General features: G+C 58.1%; 1 protein-coding gene across 2 annotated transcripts in view; it reads left to right on the forward strand.

The window, feature by feature from the left end:
• The window catches only part of SNX29 (sorting nexin 29), a 441,832-nt gene that overhangs the window by 387,671 nt on the left and 30,271 nt on the right, over positions 1–23,890 (forward strand). For both annotated transcript variants that reach the window (XM_036226320.1, XM_036226321.1), the window contains exon 20: positions 16,267–16,406. In XM_036226320.1, coding sequence (XP_036082213.1) covers positions 16,267–16,406 — 140 coding nt within the window. The remainder of the gene's footprint in view (positions 1–16,266; positions 16,407–23,890) is intronic.

Genomic DNA, 23,890 nt, shown 5'->3' on the forward strand with positions numbered 1-23,890 from the left:
GGGGACAGTTGGGGTATTGCAGGGCAAGAGGGTCTCCAGGAGGAGAAGCCCAGTGAAGGAGGGGGGTCTGTGACCAGCAGTCACAGTGCGTGGAGGATGCCAAGGAAGAATCAGAATTTCAGTGAGCAACAAAACAAGAACCCTCTCAGAAGGGTGGAGGCCAGAGAGGGGTCTGATCTATGTGACTGGAAAGAGCCGGGGTGGGTTGTGGCTTCAGGCAGAGCTGGCTCTGGGGCACACACAATCCCATCAGGGCTCGATCTCTCCCTCCCTCTTCCCCGCTTCTCTCTCTCCTTTGCTCCTCCGTGCTGGCATCTTCTCAGACAGGCTTTCTCCAGGACAGAGCCTCGGGTAGCTCCAGGCCAACGCCGTCCTGAAGGAGCCCCAGGCGAAAGGCCGCTTCTTTTCCCAGTAGTCCCAGCGAACGTCCTGGGACTAGATTTCATTCGTTTGCTTGGGTTACGTGCCCGTTCTCTCTCTCCTCTCTCTCTCTCTCTTTCTCTCTCTCTCTTTAACACTATTACTCTACTTTTTGTATCTATAGATTTGCCTCTTCCGGAAATTTCATATACGTGGAATCATATACTATGTAATCTTTAGTGACTGCACAAAAGCATAACGTTTTCATAATACATTGTAGCATCTGTGTGGACTATAAACGGGGTTTTATGGACAGTACCCTCACAGGGTGATCTGATCAGAGTCCTAACTGGGCTTGTCACGGTGGGTGGTCACGCCCCAGGCCTGTAGCTTTTTAGTAAAGGGTTTTTCTTTGCCTTCAGCAAACCCTGTTCATTGTGTCTGTGCAACTGGGTTAACACACCTTTGTAATAAGCCACAACCACCCTCAAGTGAGCACGTAATCTCGTTAGCTACCCTGTGATCCAATCCCGCTCTGCTTTCTCCCGCCTCTGTGTAATCTTCCTATGTTTCCTCTTTAATCTCAAATGCATGAAAGAAATTGCAAAACTGTTATTCTCGGGAACATTTGAGATCTTGCTCCCTGGTATATGTTTTCAGTTTAACTTGAACTCTTATAAAAATTCTCTACAGGTTTATGTTTCTTACATTGGCACGTGCATTAGAACTTTATTCCTTTTTATTGCCAAATACTATTCCACTGTATGATAGAGCATATTTGCTTATCCGTTCATCAGCTGATGGACATTTGGGTCGTTTCTACTTTTTGGCTGTTATGATTCTGCCATGGACATTTGTGTGCAAATTTTTCTGTGGACATATATTTTCATTTCTTTTTCATTTCATTCGTTCGTTTCATTTCCACCTAGGAGTGGAATTACCGGGTCACACGGTAACTGAATGTTCAACATTTTGAAGCTCTGTCCATTTTCCCAAGTAGCTCTTTTCCTGAGTTCTGCGAGCCATTCTAGCAAATTAATGGACCCAGGCAAATTATGAGAACCCCTGATTTATAGCCATTTGTCGGAGGTACCAACCCGACGTCTGGAAAGTTGGAGACTTGTTGGTGGCTCTGGGGTGGGGGCACCACATTCGATGTCAGAAGTGCTGCGGGTAAAATCAGTCCAGGCCTGCGTGAACGCGGGTGGCCTGAAAGGCAGGGCTCCTGTCTCTGCTCTCGCTTCGCGCGGAGCCCAGCGCGACAGAGGAGCAGTCACGGTTTTTGAATTGAATGGGATCTTTGTCAACTTCTCCTGTGTAAACAAGGGGACAGCGTGGGACAGCAGGGCGGCTGGGCCTGGAAGCCGATGAGCCCGGGTTCAGGTCGTAGCTCCGCCCAGCGCAGCGGAGCCGCAGAGAGGTGAACTCGTCCATCCGGTGAGTCTTGGTGGAGATGCTGCCACCTCCCTGAGAAGCGTGCTGTCGAGGGCTGAGCAAAACGCCCTGTTCTGCACAGGCACCGGTGGGTGGGCTGGGTGTTGTCTTGGGCACTTGTAACCGGGGCAGGAGCCCAGGGAAGTGGCGCCGTGGTCCAGGCCCAGCCCCGCCCCAGGCGGCAAGCACGCTGCGCCCCTCCCGGGCGCCTGGGTTGTGGCTGTGGAAGGCCCAGGCCTCCAGAAGCACGCCACGTCCCACCCCCTCAGCAGCACAGCTGGATGACCTCTAACGGTGGGGCAGGACCCGTCACGCAGAGAGAGATCTGTCTTTTGGTGACCTGTCAATTCTTTCTGTTGCTTTCAGACAGTCTGTGTCAGACGTATTTTCTGTGGTCTGCACCATGATATTTAAGCACTTGAATTAGAGCCACCGATTTGAGAGTTGGGAGATTTCACCTGACAATCCAGATTTGCAGCTTCCCTTAAAAATCGGGAGGAGCCGGAGCATTCTTGCGTCTCATACCTTACGCCTTCACCCTGGCCCCTGGAAGAACGGGACCTTGACAGCCCTGGCCAGGGCCATCGCCGCATGGGAGTGGCTTCGGGGTCTGCGTCTGCTCACGTGCTCTGGGGGGGGGGGGGTGGGACGGAGGTGCCTTGCCACCTCTTCTGTCTTTGCTTGTTCCGCCCAGCCACGTCCGGCCGTGAAGGGGCCGCCGCAGGGGCGTGCTGGTCAGCAGAGCAGAAGGCAGATGGCCTCTGCGGCCAGCTCTGTCCTGGCTCTGCCGCGCCTCAGCTGTGCGGCCTGGGCCCCAAACCGTACCTTCTCTGAGCTTCGCCTAACCGAATGTCGTTAGGGTTGGAATTAGCGTCCGGGAGAGGCCCCGCTCGGCCCCCAGCAGCTGGCGCGCGTCGGCTGCTGTCAGAAGTTTTGCCCCGTCCAGCCTCTCTGCCCATCCCGCCGTTCCCGCCTGTGTCGTCGGCGGGTCAGAATCCGTCCTGATCCTACAGGCTGCAGGTCAGACAGAGATGGTCCCACATGCTGCTGCCGCCGCCGCTAGGTCCTCAGAGGATCTCTAAGCCAGACCCCACGTGACCGTCACACTGTCAGCAGACTGCGATGTGGCCAGGGCCCTGTGCGGGAGCCCGCCTGCCCGCGGTGAGGGTGAGGCCAGGCGCGCACCATCTGTCAGCCCCGCAGGCCCTGTGCGGGGCCGGGGCTCGCACGGCCGTGACAGCTGCATGGGGCAGTAGTGGGGGGACAGCGTGGGGCCCATGACACCCCAGGGCGCACTGGAACCTAAAACACAGGGGAGCACTCTGTCTCAGTGCCGGGATTGCTGGACGTGGAGCTGTTTCGGGGCAGGCCACGTCTGAACCCGAGCTGCCGCGGGGGTCTCTGGGCCCGACGGAGGGAGGTCCTGGCAGTGAACAGGTGCGGAAGAGAGAGGGCCACGTCCCGCTTTTCTGTGTTTCCCCTTCAGACCACGGGTATGAGAAGGTGAGTCCATGCCGTTCATTCCTCAGCTCCTGACACACCGGCCTCATCGTTCGCTCCGAAGCCTCAAGACCCGTGTGTTCCATCTCGTGCCCTCGTGGACACCCCTCTTCCCGCCGCAGCAGCCTCTCCAGGGCGTGCGGCTCGTGGCCGTCAGTCCGTGCGTTCCCTTCTAGAATATGTCGCGTTGTATTTTTAATTTACTCATATGGATTTCTGCTATAGTATTCGTTTTATTTGCTTGTTTTTTCTCACCATCCTCTTTCGGCTCCATTCAAGAGTGTTTCCGTATTTTGCTCTGTAACCGTTTATTACATATTCGGGTGTGCATCCAGCACACCTCACTTGACCTTTCCCCCAGAGGTGCCACCAAGTGGCTTCTGACTCCTCAGTGCAGAATGGCACAGCAGTCAGCCCCCTTGTACGTGACCCCCACAGTCCCATGGGGGAATTTCTGTGGGGTAGGGACTCGGGGTCGTGTAGTCCACTGTGTTTATTTTGACCAGATACTGCCAGATGGCTCAAAAATATGGTAGTTTTGAAGGCATAAGGATCCTGAATGTGTTTGCTTCTGGGAAGGAACTTCGTGTGTATTGAGGGTTTATTATGTGCTGAGAACAGCCCAGTTTTTGCTTTAAAGCATTATCTTGTTTGCTCACACGATAATCCTCTGAGACAGACATTCTTAACATCTGCATTGAGCAGACAAAGAGCTCGGGGACACACCACACTGCTTTCCTAAAGACTCCCAGGCCCCACGCCTGGCTCCGCGCATTTGTGGAAAACACTCTCAGTTAAGGAGCACGAGATCAGACGTCTCGCATTGATGGCTTCGTGTGGCCTGCCAGTCTCTTTTGTTTGAGCCACCTGGTCTTCAAATTTTTTACAATTATTTTTAGTGTTTTAAAATCTGAGACTTCACAAACCTCGGAGATCGGGCAGCAGTGGCTCACTTCCCCAGGAGGCAGCATTTCCGGGATCACAGCAGTGGCTGCCGCGTCCCCGCTGGTCCCTGCCACCACTGGAGTTTGCAGCCCCCGGAAGAGACACTTCTGCACGCGGGCAACGTCTTTTCTTCCCCTCCGAGTTCTTCCCATTAATGCATGAACCAGCCTCACCCTCCCCCCGGCTGTCCCTTGGCTACAGTCAGTAACAGAGGACACAGGCTGCATCCCGCCGTGAGGTCGCTTCTTGTGTCCTGCCGAGGGCCCAGCCAGTGCCAGGCCCCGCGGAGGGTGGAAGAGACGGTGCAGACAGACAGGCTCCCGCCTCGGGGGCACGAGCCACCGATTCCAACCCGCCTAATAAACGAAGCTGCCGGGAAGCCTGTGTGTGTAAGCCAGCCTCCCACACACGGGGGTTCTGCGGATGTAAAGATGAGAACTCATCCAGCCACGAATACTTCGCGCCGTGCCAAGAGGAGGGCTGCAGAATTACGGTTTTCGTTCACCCCGGATGAGCCGCAGGACCCATTTGTTTTTCATTTCCGTTTTTAGCAAAGCTGTAGGTCTCCTGTGGTCGTGACCACAGGTTGATCCTAAGAGTCAGGACAGCGTCGTGGTCATGAGCAGAACCTGATGGACGAGGCTATAAATCTCAGCTCTCTCTGTTCCTTACCAGCTGGGTCACCTTAGAGAAGGCACTTAATCTCTTGGAGCCTCAGTTTCTTCATCTGCCAAATGGCGATATTAGTCTCTACTTCATAAAACTATTGCAAGGGTCTGTTAATATAATGCAAGGAAACATTTCACGTAGTTCCTGGCCCCATAGTAAGCTCACAGTTAAGGGCAACATTATCGTCGTCGTCATCATAATCATTATGAGAAGTGTGTGAACCCACCTAGAGTGTAAATGCGCCCCGAGCTCCATGTGGCTCCTCCGTCCCTTTTCCGAAGCAGGAGCTTGCTTTCTCTCCTGTTTGCAGCTGGGTTTTGCCGTGGCTGTGCCGTCGTTGCAGGCGGGGTCAGGATGTATTTTCTGGTCTGACACGTGGCATGATTCACTGATACCATTGCAGGTGCCGCTTTGCAGCTTCCAAGCTCTGTCACGTGCTGTGCTCCCTCAGTGAGCTGCCCAGCCCTGGGAATCTGATCCGTGTTCCCCCCGTTTTAGAGTAGGATCTGACAAGGAAGGGAGATCACCCACAGCCTCTCTCGGGACAGTTCGAGCAGAAGAGGAGGGTCTCTTGGACCAACAAGAAGAACAAATTTGGATATAGTGCGAGCGCTAAGCCCTGTGGCCTTTTCCATGGAGGCCGTGTGGGAGGACGTTAGGGTCTGTGATGTCTTCTTGAATTGGCCCTTGATCCTCCCATCAAGGCAGCATTTCACCCAGAAGCCATCGGGACCCGGCCACGGGGCTGCCAGCAGTCATAAATCTTTGTGTGTCAGGTGGAAAGTCCTGTTGCAGACATGACGAGGGAGGCAGTTAGGCCTTCGGTCGCCCCTGCCCTGCCGTGGGGCCGTAGCGTGTGCTGTCGATGGGCCGGAGTCAGGACCTGGGTTATGTCCCAGGTCTGTGATTTACCAGATCCGTCAGCATGGGCACGTTTCTTCCTCTCCCCGCACCTGGAAGATGGGAATGATGATAGAGCCTACCTCGGAAAGTCGTCCTGAGGAGGGAACCCGGTAATAAATGCGAGGGACTGAAAACACGCCAGCGGCGGTTATTATTAACGTGCGTCACGGCGCTCCGGCGAGGGCGTTTTCAGCTTCTCGGGACTCTCTGTTCCCCGTTAGAAAGGCAGGGCTCGTGGTCTTTGCGTTTCCCACACACAACGTTCTGCACAAAATAGGGGCGGCAATTTAGGGCAGTTTAGCAATTTTGTGCAGAGACGAGAAGGGTTTGGGTCAGAAAGTGCAGAATTTGAATTCTGGCCCTTCCATTTACGCGTGACCTTGGAAAGGGTAAATTACCTCTTAGATGCCCGCGGCCACCTCCCCCGCCCCCTCCTGCAGCGGAGACGAGACTGCCTGGGGCTCCCGGCTGTGACTGTGCCCAGCCCCACTGCCTTTAAGCAATGCTCATGTTCTTTCTCCTCTAAGTAAATATTCCTGAAAATATTGCCAGGGGATTAGGAGAAAGGGCTGGCGTCGGACGACCCGGGCTCAAAGCCCAGCACCGTCGCTCTCTAGTTGTTGGCTTTGGGCGAAGCGAGTGACCCAGCCTCGGTTCGCTAACCTGTGGAAGAGGACGTCGGTGATGGCGGTGGTGTTGACGGTGGTGCTGATGTCAGCACGGCCACAGTGGCGAGTCGTCACCAGGTCCGCCAGGGCTCAGCACGGCCCGGCGCTGTCCTCGAGCCCCGCAGCGTTCAGCCACTGTCCTGATTACGGTTCGTTTCCTTTTTCTTCTCCGCCTTATATTTCTTCCCATTCACGAGCCAACAGCAGCCGTTTCTGACTTCACAGCAGGAGAGGGGGAGAGGCTAGGAGGAAAGCCCAATGGACGTGGCTCCTGGGCCCAGAGAGCAAAAAGGCACAGGCCGATCGAAGGTTAAATCGGGCGACGGGCTGATGGGCGAGCTGGCGCTTCTTCATCTCCATGGGCGGTCCCCGCGGAGAGCTCAGGCTATTAGGAGACCGGCAGAAATTCCGATTCAGGCCACTGTGCATTTTTCCTTAACGAACTAGCCCGAGTCGCATCTGTTTTGACTGACATCGCCTGTCATGCTGCAGAGAAGCCCGTCACTGCCGAGAGTGACGTGGGATGAGAATACTTAGGGAATTCTCTCTCTCTCTGTGTGTTTTTCTTTCATTAGTCTTGAAACTTAGAATGAAAGGAGGAGCTGCATCCTGCCCAAATCAAAGGTCCCAGGGTATCAGCACAGGAAGGAAGCCGAGGGGTCCTTTCACCTGTGCACCCCCTTTTCAAGTGAGGACACAGGCTCAGAGGGGGCCTGGCTTTCCCCAGGACAGACTAGGAGCCACGCCCCCCTTTTCCCAGCCCGGGAACCTCAGCCTCACCAAAGCACAGGTAGCCATAGATCACCGAGCAAGAAAGAGCCGGCCCGTGTTCATCGTATGTGTACAGTGAAGGAGTCGGTCTCGCCTTCATTCTCCAGCTTCCGCTCATAACCGGAGACACCAAGCTGTGAAGTTTTCATGCCCATCAGCTGGTAGGGTTTCCCATGTGGCTCCCTCTCGAGCTCATGCCAGCTCTGTGCCAGGGGAGAACGGGGGCGCGGTGGGGATGGGGGGGGGCGAGGGGAGTCTCCTCCCAGAACCAAGTAGGTCAGCAGCACAAACCCATGAAGATGCAGTTGGAGAAAAGGTGGATCGGAGCTTAACGAAAAGGAGGCCCAGAAACCCGTGACGTTAGGGCCGGACATGCCTCTGAGAGTAGAGGAAGCCCGATCGGGCCACACCTCCTCACCAGACCACCCCTCCTGGCTGCAGGAGCCTGCTCTGCCAGGTAATCAGGGCGGACCTGAGAGCTTGATGATGTGTTACTTTTCCAGGGACTATATTTGCATTTTAACAAAAGGACTTTCAGAGCCTCCTTGCAGGAATTTAGACCTAGCAAAATGGTTAAGACAAGCCAGCGTTCAGCTTCCAGACCTCTCGCTTACTAGCTGTGTGGGTGCAGGCAAATTATTTAGCTTCTCTGTGCCTCGGTTTCCCTGTCAGGTGTGAGAATAGCACTATGGACCTTAGGGGGATGACATATGCAGAGGAAATATTTAGCAGAGAGTTTGCGTAGTCAGTAAATACTTCCCAAGCACCTGCTGGCTGTCGCCAGGCTTCAGGGACACATATCGGCATTGCTGTGCAGAAAAATAAAGGGGTAAGAGTGAATGGGAGTGGACAGGGAAGGCCTCTCGTTTGAACAGAAGGGACATTTGAGCAGAGACGTGCAGAAAGTGAGCGGACCTGCGGCGTGCAGCTACCCGCAAAGAGGGCTTTCGAAACGGCAGCAACGGCAAATGCAAAGGCCCCGAGACAGAGTGTGCGGGGCACATCCGGGGGGCCCGACGCCTCCTGAATAGTGAGTGAGGAGCAGAGTGGGAGGACAGGGTGGGGCGGGGGGCCCAAACACATGGGAGGAGCCACATCACGGTGGCCTTGGTGCCATGGTGAGGACCGGGGTTTTGTTGTAGATGGGCCGAGGACCCACTGGGGGGTGTCGGGCGAGACAGGAAACGGTCTGGCCCCTTGCGAGCAACCTGGCAAATAGTAGCTGCCGCCATTCAGTGAGGGGCATCTGCCCTGAGCCGGCCCTGTGCTGGGCTCTGCGGCGGGAACCAGCGCCGTCCTGGAAGAATGCGCAGTGGCCAGGAGAGAGCCGGGTGCGTGCGAATGAAGGCGGCCACGCTGTGCTTGGTGGGCTGAGGGGCCAGCCTCCCCACCGGGGCCTCAGGGGCATTTAGACGCTGGGTAGGCGGGGGAGAGCATCTCCCTGGGGACGGGGAAATGCCCGGGGGATGAAGCTCTGCCCAAGGGAGGGACAGGGCTGGAGAGGCCAGTGGGAGCTGACCGATGAAGGGCTTTGGGTGCCATGTGTGGGAACCTGGAATTGAGCCTGCAGGCACTAGGGAGCCACTGAGTTTCTCTGCGGGAATGAGCATGATTGGAGCGCGAATGTGTCCCGAGCACCGCGAAGGGCTCCTGCCCAGTCACTGGTCACGATCGTCCTGGAAGGCCCAGGGGAGTTTTCTAAGTGGGGTCACTGCGGGGTCCACCCTCACGCTTCACATGCTGGCCCCGTCTCATCCTGCAGGACGCAGAAGCAGGACTCACAAGGGACGAGGCATGGCGGGGGAGCTCTGGAGCCCGCCTGCCCGGTTCAGATCCTGGCTCCACTGCTTGACTCTTGGTGACCCAGGCAGGCTACCTCCCTGCCTCAGTTTCTGCAGCTATGAGGTGGGGATAATAATTCCCACCTCGCAGGAGGCCACAGGAGCCAGGAGCTTGAGTCACGTAAAGGATGCAGGTGGCGCCATCGTTACACAGTGGGGGTCAGGCCGACGACTCGCGTCTTCTCCCCTTGGTCCTGACCCCTAGACCTCCCAGCGTGTGCCCCTGATGGCTCTTCCACGCCCTCCGAACCGACTTCCCAAAGGCCGGCTCACCTCCCCGCTTCGGTCCATACGCCCCGTCCCTGACACCCCATTCCCTCGCGGCTCCTGACTCACCTCACTTCCATCCGAGTGCCCCTCTGCTCCTGCCGCCATCTGCTGAAATCCACCCACCCCCCAGGCCGAGGCCAGAAGTGCCGCCCGCTCCTGCACCGGCCAGAAGAGACCGCCACCTTCCTCTCAAAGCCGCCACGTTCTGCCCAGTTAATGGCCACACTGTTGTCCAGCACCGGCCCGCGCGCCGGCCCCGTGACTCGGCACCTCATCTCGCGAGTCCCCAGCACAGAGCCCGGCGCGTCCGCCCGCTGTGGGAGGAGTGACGGGGTGCGGTGGCTGTGTGAGGACAGCGGGGCGCGTCCCCCCCCCCCGCAGCACCTCCTCATCGCGGGCCCCGGCGCAGGGCGGGCCCCCGTGCGTGTGGGGACGCGACTCTCCGTCCGAGGGTGCCGGTGGAGGCTCGAGTGTACGGGCGGGCGACGGACCGTGGGTGCCTGCAGGGGAGAACTGGGTGTTTTTCGTCATTAACAGGGCCTGGCACAGAGGAGGTGTCACATGCTTGCTGACGTGGGTAAGTGTGTAATATCCCGTGGCCTCAAATGTCCAGAGAGGGTGACAGTGGCCTCCACAGGGCTAGGCCTGGTTCCCCTCTCTGTCTTTCCCAGTCACCAAACCGCTGGTTTCGTAAATGGTGGCCGAACCGAGTTGCTGGGTGAAGTAGTTAAGGGGACTTCGCTTCTCTGTCCGTCCAGGAAGGACAGCGACTGATCTCTAAATGAGTGGGTGTCTGTGGAGGCTTACAGCACGAAATTCTCGCCAGGGGCGCCTTAGAGACACCTCTGTCACTCATGCCTGGTGCCTTCCAGCTGGGGAGCACCTTGCGGGAGAGCTCGTCAGATGAGCTTAAACTGGCCAGGCCGCTCAGCCCGCCGTGGCCCCGATGGGACCGTCAGCACCTCCCTCATGACCGCGTGGAGCCCGATCTCGCCGTAAGGACTAGAAGGAGCTTCCTCCTCTAGGCTTGCAACTGTGTTATTTCTCCAGGTTAATCAAGCGAAGGTACTCTGTGCAGCTTTGCTGAAAACACCTCATCGAAAGCTTCCAGAAGGGGCTCGGTGATGTTTGGGGAGCTGCTAGCAGGGGCCATCGTACCCGGCTGTTCATTGCTCTCAGATGTCTCCGTGGAGACTGTTTAAAGGGGCGGTAACAGGAATTTTCCCCCCTTGGTCTCCCAGGTAGTGGTCGCATGACGGTTGCCCTAGAAGCAGCTGCTCGGACGCCGGTGTCAGGAGTGTGGGCCTCGCATTTGGGACAAAGCGGGGTTCACGGGTTTCCGGTCTTTGCAGTGGAACATGTCTCGTTCCCTGTGTCCCAGGGGAACAGGGGACAGGGTCGGGGGCTGGGCCTGGGGTTTAGGTGAGCTAAACCTCCCAGCTGGCTGATACTCGAAAGAGGAAAGGCAGGTTTTCAGTACTCCAGGGACAAAATAGAGCTTTTTAAAACTGAAGCGTGAGCCTCTTCAGTCTCAGCGAAGGAATAGCTGCTGGCCGCCCTCGCCTGCAGTGCCCGTCCCCTGAGGGGCTCTCACACGGCCCCCGGGCCTTTCCCTGCTCCCCCCTCCCCCTCCCCCTCCCCCCTCAGCGCCCCTCCAGCCTGACTCCTGGGGTTCCCACCAGCGGTGGTCCGTCCGGGCTGTGCCCTGATCCGAACTGCTTTCCGAGTCTCAGCGTCCTGTCCCTGAGAGGGGGCACTGAGGCAGGCGCGTCCCGGCGGGCTCCTGAAGGGTGAAGGAATCACGCGCGTGTGCGCGGAGCCCGGCGCCTGGCCGAGGAGCCGCTCGGTCAGCCGGCGTCACGGTCCTGCGGGAAGGTGCCCGCGTGCGCTCGCGGCCTTCTCCAGCTGTTCAGCGATGGTCGGTCTGTCCGCCTTTTCCAACCGACTGTGAGCTCCGCGAAGGCAGGATCCACGTCGTCTCTGTCGTCTTGGTCACAGTGCCTGCCTCGCACTAGGCTCCTGAAGAATATACCTGTCGAATGAATGAATGAATGAGTGAATGAATGAGTGAATGAATGAGCCAGCGTGTGACCGACCAGCGCATGCGCGAACGAACGACCCAGCCCGTCAGCACGTCCGCCGGCGTTGTCAGCTGACGCAGAGCTCGAACCCGCTCGTTGCTCTTCGTGCCCCGGGCCCCGGCCACGTACGGGCGCCTCCTGCCCCCGGGCGGCGCAGAGACGAGGAGGCCCGCCGGCGTCCTCACCCCGGGCCTGCCCTCCTCTCCTTCTGCAGATCTCACCTGTGAAGGCGCGCCCTCCCGGCCCAGCCTGCCCGCCCTCCTGCTGGTCCTGCCCCCCGTCTCCCCCAGCGTGTGACGGCCGTGCGTTCATGCAGCTGCTTGTCTCCTTCCCGCCGCACTCTGAGCCCGGGGGCGGGGCCGCACCGCTTTGCTGTGCCCGCTGGTTCGGGGCCCGCTGTCCTGGACGCGTGCGGGCGCCGTCGCTGAGGGAGCCTCTGTGAGCCAGTGCAATTGACACCGGCACCCCTGACGGCCTGGGCCCCGAACCTGTAGGTCCATGGCCTTCAGCAATGAAGGTTCTTTCTACACCCATCGCGGATTGGGTGGCCCTGGCGGCCTGCCTGCCTTCAGCGGTTCTGCCATCTCCACGTGCAGCCGGAGGCGTGGAAGAGAGAGGGCGGGGGAGGGCCGCAGGGCAGGCTCCTCGTCGTGGCCGGGCCGGGACGCGGCTCCCGTCCCCTCGTAGGGGTGCCAAGAGGCCTTGTCTCCCTTTGCGCCCGGTCTCTTCAGAATTGAGGACTCTCGTAGCCAGAGGGCCTTAATGTCGGCCTCCTTGGGAGTCTAGTCAGTGTTCCAGAATTCTCTAGCCAGAGCTGCATTGTCAGATCAGCTGACTCCGAAGCAGCCGTCTCTGACCAGACCTGAGCTGCTTGCTGCTCCCGATGGAGTGAACCTCCGGTTTGTTTTAGAAAACACCGTGATAGTCTTAGATGAAAATAAAAACCCCGGAAATGCAAAGTCAGCACCCCCCTCGCCCCCCACCCCCCACAGCTCACGCCGAGGGTGGCTCCCGGGGGAGACGGGGTGTGGCTGAGCTGAGCAGACGCCGCTGTGGGCAACAACATCCCAGGGAAGCGTTTGTTCTAGAAACTGTAGCTCATCATCTTGTCCACAACATCCCATTGTTTTTAAAATAACTGCTCTTAATCTAATGGTGTCTTTATCTTCTTGATGCTCAAAATAAAACTGACCTTTTCTGGAGGGGAAAAACGACTCCCGTTAGAATAGTCCTGCGCGCTCTTCTGCCCAGCGAGGGCTAAGCCCCGCACTCCCTATCGTTAGTTCTAAGCCGGAGCCGACGGTAACATGACAACAGGCCACACAAAATGACAGCGGGGCCACGGGCAGCAAGGGCAGCAGGTGGCCGCCGGAGGAGTCTGGCCTCCTCCGTGCGCCGGGTCCATCCAGGCCCGTCACGTCTCATGCTGTGTTTGGGCTGCAGCCCCAGGAGCCCGATCAAAAAACTCACCAACACTCCATGGCCCTTTAAGCGCTGGATGCCGCCCAGTGGGGCAGGCCCTCCCCGGATCCTGGCCTCCTCCTGGCAGCCCCATGTGACAAATGGGGTCTCAGAAGGCCCAGCTCCTTGTCTTCCTTCCCTTGGCACGCCGCCCTCTGCTCTCCACCCGCTGCCCAGAGGGACCTGGGCCCAGGGAGCCGCCTTGAGCCTCCCTCCCCTCCCCTCCCCCGTCAGGGGTCCTCGTCGTGTCTCGTCTGGACTTGGCAACAGCCTTCGTGCAGTTTTCCTTGGCGGCCCGCCTTGCCTCCCCTACAGCACCCCCACATTGATTCATCCACATTTATTCATTCTTGCAACAAATATTCATGGGGCGTCTCGTGAGCTCCAGGCACTGTGTTAGGCTCTGGTGGTTCAGGGCTGAACGAGACGGAGGGCCCTGCCCTCCCTGGACTCACCACGGAGTAGCCCAGGCGCACAATGAACCGGAGCGGTCGTTCCAGGCAGCGGCAGGGTTGCAGGCGCGAGGGCGGGCCGGCCTCAGCCGGTGCCCACGGGGCGCTCGGAGGCCTGAGCGGCAGGGCCTCCAGGCCCAGGGAGCAGCCCGAGGACACCAGGAGGCCGCGTGCAGGACGCGGGGAGAAAGTCGGGGGCTGACGCATTGACGGTGTTGGGTGGGTGCCGAGGGTGGGGACAGGGTGACACGAAGTGAGGCTGGCAGGGCCCGCTGGGGCCACGTCGTGAGGGGCTGCTGCGAACCACGCGAGGGTCCAGGCGTGCGGCAGGGAGGGGGTCAGGGCTCATGGGAACCACCGGAGAATTCTAGGCCTGCGGTGTAGAGGGCCCGTAGATTGTTCTTCCATAAATTCAAGCATGTTCTGGATGGAGGGCAGCTCCCCTTGCTCGAGGGTAAAGACCTGCGGCCCTGCTCAGCGCCTGCCGGTTCCGAGCCCCAGCGCGCATTCCTGAGCCCGCCCGAGCCTCGGTTTCCAGCCTCCAGCGTGTCGCGAGGACGCGGGGCTCGGAAGGCACCGAGCGCGGAGCGGGCGCCACGGGCATCGCCGCTCCCTCTGGACGGCTCGGGCTGCAGGTGCAGACCGCTGGCCTGCGGGTTTCCTCAGGAGCCGGCTGGGGCTCCCAGGGACCGCCTGGCCGAGGGCTCAGCGTGTGGGAGGCACCGGGGCTTCCTCCACGGCGCTAACTTCCTGCCACGTCGCCGTCGCCCCCGGGACCTGGGCGAGAAGAGGCGCTGACCAAGAGGAGGTGGGCGAGTGCGACGCGTGGGTGGAGTCCTCCGGCCTTCCTTTTGGGGACCCTCGCCTTCCGAGGACCCTGTCGCCCAGCCCGGCCCCGCAAGTCCCTTCCTGCCCTGCAGCGGGGCCTCTCAAGCGGTCCTGGAGGGGTTTGTGCAGATTAAAAACCCGGGTTAATCAGCTCAGTTCTGCACTGACCTGGCACATTAACCACCTTCCCAGGGAGGAGCATCCAATCGCCCAGCGATGGGTTAAAACTCGGAGGCCACGGAGCAGAGCCTGCCATTTGGGCGGGGGGGGGGGGGGCAGACCCCGGGGGGCTCCCACTTGGGCCAAGGACCTGCCGCTCTCCTGGCCGATGCCATGGCTCTTCCCACTCAGCGCACCCCCTGCCAGGCTGTAGGCGATTCCCGCCCTGGGACGGAGCAGCCTCGCGGTGAGCCGGAGTGGCTGGCGGCCGTGCTCGATGGTGGCCACCCCTCTGGAGGCAGCTCCCCTCGAGGCAGCTCCTCAGGGGCTGCTCGGGGCTGGGCGGCCTTGCCACTCCTGTACCTTCCTCCCACCTGGCGCTCAGGGGAGGGTTGCCAGGAAATTTGAATTTCAGATAAACAATGAATAATTTCTTAGTTTCAGTGTGTTCCAAACATTGCTGGAAAGGTTTTATTGTGTGGTGCAGACTTGAATACTAAAAAATTATTGAATTATGAATTATTGAATATTGAGTTATGAAAACTGAAAAATGATTCATTGCTTCTCTGAAATTCAGATTTCACTGGGCATCCTGAATTTTTATTTGCTAAATCTGGCGATACTTAAGAAAGACTCTCCCAGCCGAGCTGGGGTTCTCGGCAGGGCCTGTGGGGACCCTCGTCAGAAGTCAGAGCGCGTACTGGGCAGCTTCTCAGGTGCCCTTGATCAGCCTTGTTTGACAGACTTGCTGAGCCCGGCCTAGGGTGGCCCCTGTGCCGTCACCAGGGCTGGGGAGGCGAGGGCCCCACTCTATCTGTGGGACCGTGTGGGCGAGCCACCAGCTCCTCTCTAGGCCGTGATTTCTTCATTTGTCATGGGAGATTAGTCCGAGTGAGCTTCTTCTGTCCTGGAGAGGCCAGATGACCCTGTTCCTCTACCGCCCTCTCCCCGCTGTCCCCTCGTTCACCCTCTTGGCCTTCAGTCCCTGAGTATCACTTCCTGAGTGAAGGCTCTGGTAAGGAAACCCTGCCCCCCGTGCTGCCCAGGGTTCCTGTCTTATAAACCAAGCCCACCCCCCACCCCACCCCCCGTGCAGACTTGAATGAGCGAGACAGGCTGCCCTATCCCTGGGCCCAGGGCAGTGTGAAAATAGGGGCCCCTTGTTCCAAATCATTAAGAATTTGGGACAGGGGCAGCAGATGGTCAGTCACAGAGGTGCACGTTCGCACCCTGTGAGACGGCACAGGGCACAGGCCTGGGGAGCCGGCCCTGCCTGCGAGGGCCGAGGAGACACGGGGCGGGGGTGAGCGGGAGGGGCAGAGCCCGCGCAGACCTGGGGCCCTGCGCTTCCTGGGGGGCCACACTGCACCCCGCCCCCGCCCCCCGCGACCCTGTGGGTAGGTCTGTGCTGCTGGGTCTCCCAGTTTTTCATGAAAGGTGATGTTTTTGTTCGTTTATTACTACAATCTTACATAGTGGAAAACTCCCGAGGAGGCAAAATCAAGCACCGTCTCCAGCAGGTGGCATTTAGGGACATTAATATTTACACGCTGACTGGGACAGTGGCTCAGTTTGCGTCTCCCCACTGGCCCCGGACGCCCGCCAGGGTCACGGCGGTGACCCCTCGCGTTCCTGGTTCTGTCCTTGGTCCCTGGCACCAGCCACGTTCGGCACATTGTCGGGGCTCACAAAATAAGCCTCAGTTGCCAAGACGTCATCCACGGGAACACGCTCTCCCCACGTAGTGATGTCACGAGCATCTTCCCTGTTATTAAACGTGGCCGCACGTGCCAAGCGCATGGCAAACGCCTCCAACGTTCCCTGTCCGGGCGGCGGTGACGGATCCGTCGCGTGTTCTGGGGGGCGGGGGGCTTTTGGCTAGGCGAGGACGGCATCCTCCACGCACCCCCGTCTGTCTCCTCAGGACGCCAAGTTCGTGGAGGAACGAAGGAAGCAGCTCCAGGACTACCTGCGCAGCGTCATGAACAAGGTCATCCAGATGGTCCCCGAGTTCGCCGCCAGCCCCAAGAAGGAGACCCTGGTCCAGCTGATGCCCTTCTTCGTGTAAGTACGATCCGCGTCCTTCTCTCTCCTGCCGTGGTTGGGCAGCGAAGTGTGTCCGTGTCCCGGACACCCTGGGGCCCAGGCGTGACCCAGGAGCCGGGGGAGGTGCCAGCAGGGGGACGTGGGCCACAGCGCGTCGGACCCCGAGGGCTCACGAAGGAGCGAGTGTGCCAGTGAGCACTGTTGACTCGAGGCTCGCAGGTAAGTGCAGGCTTGGGTTTCATGCTTTCATACATCTTGATCTAAGAAAAGGTTCATTTTCTGTGCCGCTCACAGGCATTATAGAGCTGCAATGCTCTCCGAGTGTCTTCAACTTGGTTAGTGAACCAAGGAAAAGTATTTACAGACTCCCGCCGGTGCTGACTGAAATGATTTTCATGTTAATACTACTTATGTATGAACGAACTTAAACCTGGGGACGAATTCCTTGTTCTTACATCTCCTATAAAAGAAACATCTGAAGGAGTTTATATGTGAGGCATGTACGAAATCGCGACAATTCAAGGTGGTCGTTCGGCGTGATAGACGCCGCCGTCCTTCCGGCGGCAAATCCTTGCTCGCGATGGGGTGCGGCAGGGGCGTCTGTTCACCGCGCGCCACGCCGGCCTGTCTGTCTGCTGACTCCGTTCTCCCCAGCCTGTCTCGGGTCGCACTGGCTGGAAACACCTGTTTGCTCAGCACCCTGGGGCAGGCGTCTGTCACTCGATGTCACCACCCGGTCACCGACGCGTTCCCTCTGTTCTAACGAGTCTTCCGTCTGCCTGAGACAGCTACATCCTTGGAATTTTGAGAGCTAGAATGATGGAGAGGTGCTTGGTGTTCATAGAGCCTTTCGATGCTTCAGAGAATAATTTAATTATTCCCGAAACGCTACCGTCATAATGGGAACACCAGATGGAGGGGTCCACGCAGCAGACTGGCGGCTTCCCCGAAGCGGGGTGGGGGCTTGTCGTTAGGAAGTGCCGGGCTGGTGCGTGCGGCATGGAGTAGGAGTTTCCTCTCCCTGCAGCTCTTGAGAACGGTGCCCCGCGGACCCGGGGGACGCATTTCATTCTAACGGTGACTCTGCCACTCACAACAGGGGGCTCGTTTCTGCTTCTGAATGTGGGGTCGAGCCGTTGGCGGCAGACTTCCGAGCAGACACTCAAGGGCGGGACTGCCCCTCCGGCCTCCGAGGGCCTTTGAAATTGTAGCCACGCTGGTCGCTTGTGTTTTTCTAATTGTTTGAACACTTGCGAGATGATAAAAGTGCATTGTGATAAAAGACACCTTTTCTTCCAAATAGAATATACCGTTTTACTTCGTTCCGGCAATTTGCAACGCCAGGGCCCAGACCTCACAGCTTCAGAAGTGCCGCGCTAGCGGGCGACAGGAGCTCCCGTTCTTCCTTTACACGCGGCCCCCTGGCCCCTGGCGCGTGTCGGAACTGAGTCACGTGCGTTTGGGCCACATTCCCTGATGAACACGGCCCTAGAGGGCTGGTCCTGCGGCCTGGCGCCGAGAAAGGCCGCCTGCCGTGTGTTAGAGCCAGAGAAGACAGTGCCCCACGCGGGCTGGCTGGTGTCGGGCATCGCCGTTCCGGTGCTCACCAAACCTGAGCCCGCACATTCGTGAAGTCCGTTGGTGAGGGTGCCTCGGCGCGTTGGGCCGCCTCCGCCGCGCTGGCCGCCGTTCAGCAGAGCTGGGAGAGGGACCCTCTGTGCCTAACTCGCACAGGGGACATAAGGTTCCGTTTCGTGGGCTTTAAGCCACACGTAGAATTTCGGTAGGAGTCTGTGGCAGATGACACCCGATTTCCGCCGGAACCTTGGTCTGGACCCCAGCTGAATTAAACTGCTTTTCTCGGTTGGCTCTCCTTGCAGTCCCGAATTAAGCTGCCCTCCTCGCCTTGTCTTTTTGAGCGAGATGGGGTACAGGTTGAAATTTGTGGATCGTACTCGTTTGAGGGTCATGGAAGATGAGCTCGCAAACCTCCACGAGGTTCCTGCCTATGTGCCTCAGCTCAGGGGCTCACCATAAGAGATTTCTAGTTTAAAAAAAAAAAAAAAAATGTCTCTTGCTCTCTTGGCTAGGGAAGTAAACCCCAAAAAGCATTCAAAAAAAAAAAAAATCTCGTCAGGTTTCCTCGGCTCCTTTGAACACTGATTCGAGGTCCTAACGGTCCACGACATGAGCTGCGGGTCACACAGACTCGTCCGCGAGGCTGGTGCCACCGTGCCCATCTCCCCCCGTTTTGTGAGCACGGATCATAGTCCTGACTGAACATTTGACCTGCTGTATCTCCCCGAGAGCCTATTAGGTGGGCACCACGCCTCCGTTTTATTCGGTGGAACCTCACAAAGTTGCCAAAGGGTAATTCCATAGGTCCCAGCTACTAACGACAAGTGAGGCTCTGAGAGGCTACCTGGCCGGCCCCAGGGTTCCCCACCAGCACACGGGGACCCTGGGCCATTTGGCACCATCGCCCACTTTGGGGGGCACGGGCGACAAACATGGCCTGTGGATTGAGCCCGACCCTCTGACCTGTTTTATTTGACCAGTCCAAGTGGGGTTTTGTCATGTTTCTTCAAGTACTGCCAACATAAAAAAAAAAAAATTATGTGTCAGATTTTTACAACTTAGATATCAAGCTTCTCTTGAAAAATGAGACACGGTCACACCTTAATATGGACTGAACATTTGTACCCCCCCCCAAAAAAAATATTCATATGTTGAAGTCCCACTCTCCAATGTGCTGGTATCTGGGGCCTTTGGAGGCGACTAGGTTTGGGTGACACTGGCACCCCATAAAGAGAGGGACGGAGACCGGAGTGCCCTCTGTCTGCCTTGTGGGGAAACAGTGGGAAGCCAGCCATCTGGAAGCCAGGGAGGGGGCTTTCACCTGGAACCGAATCTGCCGGCACCTCGACCTCGGACTCCCAGCCTCCAGAGCTGTGAGGAATCCATGTCTGTCACGGAAGCCGCAAATACCACGGTATTCTGTTCGGGCGGCCGGGACAGGCGACTGCCCACTTCCATTCCCGCGCCACCGCACCTGGCAGCAGGGGACAGCTGAAAGCGCGGCCCTGTCCCCCGGGAGCCCCGACTCCGTTGTTTCCAGGACGCTGAGCTGAGCCTTCTCGGCCATTCGCATTGGTATGTGGCTGTTCTTCTCCTGTATTCAGGTGACGCCATACATTCGCATTACCTGCCGGGCCCCTGCAGACACCTGAGTTTGCAGTCCTGCCCCTGCCCCACTGCTCTGCTGGCCTCTCCGTGCAGGCTTCGGGCGTGAGGACCAGGCGCTGCGTGTGCCCAGGATGCATCTGGCTGGCCCTTGCATCCCACGTGTGTCCCGGGAGCCAGCCCCATGCCAGGCTCCCATTCCAGCTTGGGGTGTGGGAGGGACGATGAGCGGGGGGAAATAGCCAGCGGGTAGAATTGGCTCGTGTTTCCGCCTGCCCCCGCCCCCCACCCGCCCCGCTATAAATAGTCCTTAAAACTTTCAGGCTCATGCAGCCTGGAGCCCAGTATGAGATGAGGCCTGCTTGCACACACACTTTTCCATTTTTTTTCTTTTTACCGTGTCAGTATTTCATCTGTGTTCTGCAAGGGGCATCATGACTTGCAAGTATTCTGCCATCTGTACAAATCTGAGAGTTGAGGAATCAGCAGGTTGAATTTCTTCTCCGAATCCTCCCTTGCTACCGCCAGCAGCGGTCTGAATTAGAAAGTAGGGCAGTAGGAAGTGGGCCACTTCTTTTCCATTCTGAACTCTGTTTACCAGTCTGGCTCAGAGTCCGCCCACCGACGTGGCGAGCAGATGGCGGTCTCCCAAAACCCGCTCCTTTTCGGAGCCCCAGATCCTTCGCGTCGCCCGGCCTCCTCAGGGGAAGGTGTACTCCGAGACATGACGCACGGCAGGTGTCAGCAGATGCTGGCGGACACATCAGCTGTGCTTCGGGCGGCGCACTGCCGCAGGGAGGCCCGGGTTCCGAGCACCCGTCCCGCAGGACGGGCCGCAGGTCACTGCCGCAGGGAGGCCGGGGTTCCGAGCACCCGTCCCGCAGGACGGCCCGCAGGTCACTGGCGCAGGGAGGCCCGGGTTCCGAGCACCCATCCCACAGGACGGGCCGCAGGCCAGTGCCGCAGGGAGGCCCGGGTTCCGAGCACCCGTCCCGCAGGATGGGCCGCAGGTGAGTGCCGCAGGGAGGCCCGGGTTCCGAGCACCCGTCCCGCAGGACGGGCCGCAGGTCACTGCCGCAGGGAGGCCGGGGTTCCGAGCACCCGTCCCGCAGGACGGGCCGCAGGCCACTGGCGCAGGGAGGCCCGGGTTCCAAGCACCCGTCCCGCAGGACGGGCCGCAGCCCAGTGCAGGCTCCAGAGAGTCGCTGTGCGGTCCATTTGGCGCGTTGGCGGAATGTTTCTGTTGTGTTTTGTTTTGTTTTTCACAGAGGAGTTCGTCCTTGGGAAACGTATCATGGTCTGCTGGTCCGTGAGGGCAGAGAAAAGTTACGGGGGCGGGAACCAGAGTGACGTAGGTCACGGCGTAAATTCCCGACGGGGTTTTCAGAAAATTCGGTCGACGTCTGCCCCGCTCCCCACAACCGTCTGCTGCACATCCGCTCTTAACGCTAAATGTGTTTTTTGCTGAAATGCGAGCTGTCACGTTCTCCCGGTGAGCGGGGGTCTCGCTCAGGGATGAAGTGTTCCAGCCTGCGCACCACCAGGGGTCACCTGAGCCTAAGCCGACACCATTTGCTTTGCAAGTCACTGCCAGCGGGGGTTACGGGGTTCCTTCCTAGGAACCTTTAACTCACTCACGTCGCTCTTGTGGACCGGCCAGAATTCCCGCGGCCAGAGAGGGCGCAGGTCCCAGGCAGGGTCCGAGGTGCATGGCGAGGCGGCAGGCTGGTCAGGTACGGACAGAGTTGTAAAGTAAAGTGTTTTGAAAAGCAGAAATACAAATACAATTAAATATAAAATAGTTTTGTAACCGTATATGGTGATGGATGTTAACCAGACTTACTGGTGATCATTTCGCAACATACACACGCATCAAATCACTGTGTTTTACACTTGCAACTAATGTAATGCTATGTATCAATTACATTTCAATTTTAAAAACTTTTTTTTCTGATAGGTAGAATTGTGGGTTATCTTCTTGCCTGTTTCCATTTTTAAAACTTTTCTTGTAACATGCATCACTTTTTAAATAAGAAAAGATAGTAAAAGTTAACTTTTACAAAAAAAAAAAAAAGCAGAGAAACAGGCTATATCTCATATACCCTGCAGTGGTAGTAATAACTTGGTATTATATGGACCTGAAAAGCATGGAAAATAAGAGCCCGCAACTGTGATGACTTTTGACGGGATGTGTGTGCCCCCGCCTGGCACCCTTCCAGCCTCTCGGGCTTGCATTTCCCCTCGGCCAGCTTCCCCGGGTCGCGTCAGCTACCTGGCCCTCGAAGGCAGACGCGTTTGAGACCCCTGGCAGCCAGATGGGAAGCGTGGGGGTTTGGGAGTCAGCGACAGTGCCCGGCTCTGCCACTAAGGGGAGCAGGGTGATCCTGGATGAGGATCACCTTGAGTCTCAGTTTCCTTCTGTGTTAAGTAAGAAGTTCCGTTCGCACACATCTGCCAGGGTGACTGTCACAACGTGAATTATTCCAAAAGTCGGGCTTTCCCTCCCCGCTTCCCCTGCTGGCTCTCTCCCACCCTGCAGGCCTGGGGAACCCGGAAGCCACGCCTGGGGTCGCCTGGGGTCGGCTGGTCCCGGAGGGCAGTGCGCCCTACAGCGGCTGGGCCTCCCTTGGGAAGTCATTACCCAGAGGCCCCTCCCCTAGGGGACACCGCTGTGTCTCCTGGAGAGATGACATGTAAAATACCACTTAATCGCCTCCCGCAGCAGGCCTGGCTATTTCTGGGGCTGCTGTTAAGGGACGGGTAAAGGTTCCGGCCCCCAGGGTGCTGACCTTCCAATCCGCAGGGCTACCCCACAGGAGGTCCCCACGAATAGGTCCCTTTGAAAGTGATGAGGACAACAGCTAGTTTTCTCTGGTATTCGGATGGCCTCCCCGCCCCCTAGGCAGCCCACCAATCACAGTAATTAGGTTCCGTCCCTGCCATTTATGTCCGTGTGGTGACACGGGAAAGATCACTGACTTCCACAGAGAGGCGGGGGAGGAGGGAGAAGACGATGGCGTGGCTCTCACTATTTCCAGAAAACGCCGGGGAAGCTGGGACATGCCCAGGACAAAGACTCTGCAGAGTGGACACATGGGAAGTCCCCTGAGAGGGGCCCGCACTCAGCAACATCTTTCACCAGCCGCCGTTTATTCAACACCTAGCAGGACTCAACGAGTCCTGCGGATCTAGCAGAAAGCAAACCAGAAAAAGGACTCAGCCCCTCTGCCTTTACGGAGGAGGGGGCGTGAGATGGAAAATGGGTGTGAAGAAAATGCAGAGTCGGGGACTAGAAGATCACACAGGTGGCGTTTCCCAAAGTGGGCTCTCCGGGGGAGGATCCTGTGACATTCTGGGGAAAGGGTGTCCGGCAGAGGCCCCGAGGCAGGAACAAGCCGGGTGCGTCAGATGCTGCCGGTGTGAGCAGAGCAGAGAGCCAGGGCAGAGAGGCTGCGGAGCAGGGGCCAGACCACCCGTAAGGCCTCGGAGGCCGTAACAATGACTTTGAGATCCATTCTGACTGGGTTAGGAAGCCACCCAAGGGTTCGGGGCAGGGCGCGACGTGACCCGATTTGTGTTTTTAAAACTGCACTCCGGATGTGGCGTAGTGAATGGAACTGGAGGTGGCGGGCCACAAGGGTCCAGAGAGGAGTTTGTGACTTGGCTCAGGTGACAAGATGAGCAGTGTGAAGAGTGGGTAGACCGGATGTACCTGAAGACAGGCAGGCAGGTACGAGAGAAGAGAACTTTTGTACATGCCCAGCACACTGCGAGACCAGGCAGATGCAGAGATGCCCCAAGCTGCTCGGTACAGACAACCTCTGTATTCAAGCCGATGCATGTTTATCGAGCGCCTGCTCTCCACTGACTAGCCGTGTGGCCTCGAGCAAGTCATTCAAGCTCTCCAGGGCCTCAGTGTCTTCATCTGTACAGCGGACATACTCATAGCCTCCACCTGATGAGGTGGCAGTGGAGGGTCACATGAGCACATGTGTGTTAAATGTTCAGGGCAGCGCCTCGCACATAGTAAGCGCTGCGTGCGTGTAACTATTTTTACCAGCAGAAAGGGAGCACGGGGAAAGGAGAGTCTGAGGAGCAGACGTTTTGGAGGAAGTGATAAACTTATGGCATTAAAAAAACACCGAGGCACTACAGAAAGATATAAGACACAATAACATCACACCCCGCTCCACTGCACGTCTCGCGCTCACCCCTACCCCACGACCGCTGTCAGGCTTCTTCTGTGACTGCAGGAGTTGTCAGTACTTAGGGGAATGGCTTGGGGAAGCCAGAGCCACCCTCCGCACTGCGTTCTGCAG

This window comes from Rousettus aegyptiacus, unplaced genomic scaffold (genome assembly GCF_014176215.1).
Source record: "Rousettus aegyptiacus isolate mRouAeg1 unplaced genomic scaffold, mRouAeg1.p scaffold_m13_p_8, whole genome shotgun sequence".
NCBI classification, from domain to species: domain Eukaryota; kingdom Metazoa; phylum Chordata; class Mammalia; order Chiroptera; family Pteropodidae; genus Rousettus; species Rousettus aegyptiacus.